The sequence below is a fragment of the Oryzias melastigma genome, linkage group LG19 (genome assembly GCF_002922805.2).
Source record: "Oryzias melastigma strain HK-1 linkage group LG19, ASM292280v2, whole genome shotgun sequence".
Lineage (NCBI taxonomy): Eukaryota > Metazoa > Chordata > Actinopteri > Beloniformes > Adrianichthyidae > Oryzias > Oryzias melastigma.
In genome coordinates this window covers 10,114,763-10,120,772 of record NC_050530.1, presented here as the reverse complement: position 1 = coordinate 10,120,772, position 6,010 = coordinate 10,114,763, and the positions used below count along the sequence as shown (strand labels likewise).

Sequence of the window (6,010 nt, the reverse complement as noted above, 5' to 3'; positions counted from 1 at the left end):
TTGGGAGTTTTAATTTAGTGATTAGTTTAAGAAAGTAGCAGATTGATTTCCAACCCCATGACTTGACACGTGTCAAGAACGAGGTGGATATGGTGGTTTTTCAAAATAAAACTTTAATCAGAATCAGATTGTAAATTAAACAAAAAAAAAAGGTGAGTTGTGTTTTTTCCCCCCCTCTACACTCTATAATACTAGACTTATTTTACTCCAAAAGGTTTGAACTTTAAGGATTAAACAGCAAAAATAATAGTTTTACAGCTTTAAAACGTCTAATTGTAAAAATTAAAGATTAGTAATTAGCAGATTTTGTCCATTGTGGAGTATTTTTAGAACATAATTTACACAATAAATGAAGAACATTGGATATGGGACATGGGATAATTCAAAATTATTACATTTTTCCTCTTGCCATCATGATTTTTGTGTCTTAAACTTAAAGTTTTCACAGATTATTTTGGCTATTGATCAGAGGTTTTCCCATTTTCATCTCTTACAAATACAGAACTTCCACATTACATTTGAACATGAGCAAAAATAAATTCTATTTTCAAACTGGAGTGGAAAAAGCTGATTCATGTTTTATTATTATGAATCATGACAGTTTTAGCACTGGGGGTGTAGGAGAACTTGGCATGATCATTTTAAATCTCGTTTAGTCAAAGACATACTTTTCAGAGAATATAAATAGGATTATTTGAATTGATTAGGCAACCAAGAGTTTATTCAGACTTAACCTGAAGACATTTATTCATAGAATGCATAAAAGACCCAGGAACATGAATAAAAGAGTGTAAACTTGGTGACTATTGAAGTCTATTTGAAAAGAGTCCCTGTTCACAATTCTATCAGAGAGAATGAATCAGACGCAGCAGCGTTTGATGATGGCGTCCTAAAGAAATACCGAGCCTTTTTCATCTGGTCTCACAGAGCTTCACCTGAAGCTAAGTGGTACATTCAGCAAAGACCATCTGCTCTCCGATCGAGCTTTAGCGTAAAGTACAGAGCAGATTTCCAGCATGGATACCGTCACGTTTAATTTGTTTGAAGGACCTCCCGTTTGCTCTAAAGCTCTTTGAAAACTAATGTGAGCATTACCAGGGTGAGGCGATAAAAGCGGGACAAATGAGGGAAATGTCACGGAAAGGCTAGGAGCACTTCAGCACTCACCGGTGAGTCAAAGCGCTCAAACCTAATCAGAGGCCTTCATTTCACAATCTGTCTCTGAGCAGCATGCAAAGAGCGCAGGAGAAGGAAGACGAGAGCGAGACTCTCCCATTGGACAGGAAAAACAAATGAATATTTAATTGAAGGTAAATGAAGGCTTTTATATTGAAAGGTAAAAACTCCAGATCTTGAAGGATCTTTAGAAGAAGAATTTAGATATGGTTACTTAAAACTGATTAAACTAATACCGATTTATAAAAAAGAATCGACTCCATCAAAGCCTAATTTGTTACCCTTGAACTTTTAAAACACTTGTAATTAAACATTTATTGTGCCTGAAGCGTCTCATCGTTTTAACTAGTAACCAAGTACAGATGAAGCCTTGTTCTTTTCCAAACGTAGCCGCTTTCAGAGAGGGAGCCTTTATTGAAGACCAGCTTATGCGGGTGAGAATTCCTCAGTGTCTGCCATCTGTATCACTCCCAAAGTTTCTGAGAAAATCTTAAGACTGCCAATATTTCCAACCATCTCCAGACTTGTGATCTCCTAATGACTAAAGCTTGGAGTACACAGTTTAGACTTTTGTGTATAAAGATAAAATCAACGTATTTATACTTAACATAAAGGAGAAAGTGGTTCAGAAAGAAGAAACAAAATACAAATTTTCCACTTCTTTTAGAGCACAGTACTTGAGACAGTTAGAAAAAAAAAAAAACATTTTAAGTTTTACTAACCCTTTAATTGCCTGCTCCACCAAATAGTAGAGAAAACATAGAAAACACAATTTTAAAACGTGTATTGGTGATGAGCAGCAAAACAATTATAATTTTAATTGATTTTTTTGTCTTGGTTGGGTATTTAAAGGGTTAACAATCTGGTTTTGAAGGTCGTTTTATTTTGAAAAACTTCTGGACATTTCCCATCACATCCGACTCATTCTTGAGTGGCTCGATCTCATAGTAAAAATACATATTTTCTTAAAGCCAAGCTAGCAAAGTTAACAAAAAACATATTTGGAAAGTTTATTTTGAAAAAAAGAGCCAGTGAGGAAACAACTTCAAAGAAAAAAAAAAGTTGCATTAAAAAGATAAAAAACAGGAATTTTTAACCCCAAATATGGTTTTATTGAGACAATTATTCCCATAGACCATAATAATAATCTATAATATTCAGCAACCAGCTGTCTAAAGATACGGTGTATTCATGTTTATGATTTTATTTAGAAAATACTATTTTAATCAACATTTTTTAAATTTGTTGCTCCTTAAAAAGTCAGACGAGGCTGAATTTAGTGTGTCATTTTTTTAGCCTCCACTTTGACAGTTCTGGGTTAAGAGAAAATCGGTCATTTTAATATTTTGCACATGAAATCTAGAGTACAAATAAAGTTTAAAGCAGCTTTTACAGAGGATGAAGATAAAACCCTAAAAAATGAAGGGAAACTGGAAACTTAAATCAAATACCTCAGCTTCCTACAGACCGGTCCGGTAAAATAATGTCTGACATTAAACCGGTCTGGGTCGGGGATAACTGTTTCAGAGTATTACTGTCTTTTAGACAGGGAGTGTGCTCCTTCATAGGGACTACTTCTCATTAACTAGCAGTGCTGCTACTCTCTCTGTGAGTCCATGAATAGAGTCCACTTCACACATGCAGCACAGGCCGTCTTTCAGCCATGTTTGCTCAAGAGGAATTTCCAGCAGGCCTTTTTCCGCACTTACCTTTGCCTTCTCACTAGGCTCACTGTTGGTCCCGTATGATTGATTGTGCAGCTCCTTGGAGACTACACACAGGAACTCGGCTTGGTCTTCGTTTCCGTAGTTGTACGAGGAGCCGATGCTGACCAGCTGAGGAGACAAACGAGAGCAGAGCCGAGCTGAAGGACGGGTCTGTGTGATCCTAATGAACACATTTGCTAACCGGTGATGAAAAGAAAAAAAGAAAAAAAAACTACAGGGAACTTAAAAGTCTAATGCAGCTAAATTCCATCAACTAGATCAATCCAGATAAGAGCTTTATAATTCTCACTTAAGTTTACCCCTGGAGGGTAAATACCGAGCTCTTTATTGCCCTTACTAGATAGATTGCAATGATATCAGTGCAAGACAGAATGGGGACGACATCATCGGCGCTCAACCCAGAATACCATGACTGACATTTTATCGTGCACTTAGTAAAATACTCTAAAACATAACGGGGCGTTCAGCCACCATCGCGGAGAACTTTTAACTGGTTAACAAATGAACTCCACTATACTCAAAACCTGCAGACAGGACAAGTCAAACATCCTCATCAGAAGAAAATAAACCGATGAATCAAAGTGGTGGCAATAAAAAAGGTAACTCGTTCACAAAACACAACAGAAATAGTACAAGGACACGATAAAAAGAGAGGGGAGAACTGATCAAAGAATATGAATGCAGGGATGTGGTAACAAGCGGACATGCTGGTAGAAGAAAGATTAGAAAGAAAACAGAAGTGAGGGCTTCAAGCTTAAGTAACTTTACTTAAGGCGTCATTGACATAACTTGTTAAAAACTTGACTAAAAGAGAAAATATTTATTTCACCATTTTCTGACAGGTGGAAGCGAACCAGAGACATCACAAACAGAAGGAAAACCACGAGGAAAAGCTGCCGTTTGTGTTCTTCTTAATTGAAACTGTGTGCTCTGCCCGGTACATGTGTACCTTTGGTACCCAGGTGTGCATGTTCATACTTGCACCGCTCCATTAACCATCACTACAAGAGACTTGTTGTTAAGCAGACTCGTACACCAACACGGCAAAAAAAGAAATAACAACCAACACATGCTAACTAGCTACCACTCGTCACACTTCTGAGGAAGTCAACCCTTCTGGGTTTATTAACAGTCATTTTTATTTTCCTTAAAGCTCGTCTCTACGGAAGGCAATCCTCTGCTGAAGGGTGAGCTTTAGGAGTAATTCTGAGTTGCCCCATCTGACTCGCATAAGGAGATTAGTGGGATTTCAGTCCTGATGGGTTCTCCAGAGATCTCCTGTCACAGTTCTTCACATATTAATAACACCACGTTCTGTTGGGATTTTTATTTCAGACAGAAAACACTAGGGCTTGATTTAAACTTAACAGATCAATAAATATTTCATAAAAATATAGAGTGATTTAGCACATAAAGCTAAAGTCTGCTCGCTTGATGCTAACGTTTCATATAATTTCTCACAGGACGGCTAATGCTAACGCTAGGTCGACCTAAACATGCTGGATTTTCTGGAGTATAAGTTGGAAGAACAAAAAATGTCTAATCAAGAAAAAGAAACATATATAAGTCACACTTTTGGGAGAAAAGTCTGATGTTTTAGAACAAATCCGCCAAGAGAAATTTAACAAAAATAAATAAATACAAAAATACTAATCTTTTGATGTGTACAAGAAAAATATCAAAGTTTAACAGGAAATACAATTTGTAAATGTGTAAAAGAACCCAAATAAGACAAAATAAAGAAATCAAACTGCAGACTACAACAAAGGTGTCGTCTTTGCTTTACTAGTGAGCAAGCAGTGCGGATGGACACTGAAAACAATCAGCTCAAAAAAGAACATCTAGGTGTCTACTTGGGACAAACACGGGCCAACGGAGTGTGTACGGACAACACGGGGACCATGCAGTGACCAGCCCGGGAACAGAAGTTTGTGGGACACACCTCTCCGCTGCTGCTTGGCAAAGCAGACTCCTCTCCCTTCACCTCCCTTGACACAATCAGCAGAAACTCTGACTGGTGGGCCCGCCCGTAACCTATACTGACAAGCTGCAACAACCAATCAGAGCACAGAAGGCATGCTCGGATCACGGACATCAAGAAAGATGCGAATTGTGTTTGGGCTTTTCAACCTATTTTCCAGCGTTGGGGGTCGGACTTTCTTTTTTCTTTTTTTTTTTTTTGGCGTCACACGTGAGCATAACAAGGTGAGTGAAGCACATGACAGAAGGACTGCTGCTGTGGCGCTGCAGGGAGACACTCACCTGTTCGAACTTCCAGCCATCGGACATGGTCGACACCATTTGTGTTAGCTCCTCCTCCTGGCACTGCAGCACTCGATACACGTGCTTTACTGGGACCTGGAGCCACAGATTAACACATATATAAAGCAAATTTCCAAAAATGTGAGGGATGCTGCTTAACGTATGAAGATACCTGTGATGTTTTGCAATCACGATCCCGGATCTTGTCTTTGATAAGTTTAATTAATGATGTGATGTTATAGAATTCAGCTTCCTCTAGCACTCCTAAGACAGAAAACAAAAGAAAAATACAGGTCAGCTCAAAAGCAACACATACTTTATTTACAATTTTAAAAAACGTTATTGTGAAGATTTTGGAACAGATGACATAAACATGATGACAAAAAGAGGGAAGTTTAACATTTTTAATGGTCTCATGATTAGTCAGATGATTTGACAGGCGGCTGTCTGCTTAAAGAGCAAAATCAGACTTGATGTTTCACCACAAGACTTGCAAAGAAACAAACAAGTATCAGAAATTGGCAACAGAACACATCTCCCTCTTCAAGTAAACAATCTTTAAAGTATGACACAAATTCATATGAAATCCTTAGTAGCGCTTTAGCTTTGTTTTGATGGGAAAATTATAGAACAGCATGGAATTGTGCTTTAAATAAGGGCTGCCACAAAAGGTTATTTTAATAGTCGACTAATCGCCAATTATTTTTTTCCGATCAGTCGAATAATCAGGTCATACACAAAGTGGATGTAAAACACACATCTTAACCATCTATAGGTTTAAACGAGCTGAAAACTATATATATAGCATTACCCGCGATAATGCTAGTCTGAGTGCTGTAAGCTGA

General features: G+C 37.8%; 1 protein-coding gene across 2 annotated transcripts in view; it reads right to left on the bottom strand.

Annotated features, from left to right (window-relative positions):
- Positions 1–6,010, bottom strand: part of LOC112154387 (BTB/POZ domain-containing protein KCTD5) — a 15,513-nt gene that overhangs the window by 3,720 nt on the left and 5,783 nt on the right. Inside the window, exons 3-6 of one of the 2 annotated variants that reach the window (XM_024285280.2) lie at positions 5,338–5,429; positions 5,166–5,261; positions 4,846–4,950; positions 2,886–3,011 (exon numbers count right to left, since the gene is read on the bottom strand). In XM_024285280.2, the coding sequence (XP_024141048.1) occupies positions 2,886–3,011; positions 4,846–4,950; positions 5,166–5,261; positions 5,338–5,429 (419 nt within the window). The remainder of the gene's footprint in view (positions 1–2,885; positions 3,012–4,845; positions 4,951–5,165; positions 5,262–5,337; positions 5,430–6,010) is intronic. The other variant, XM_024285281.1, reaches the window with a different exon arrangement.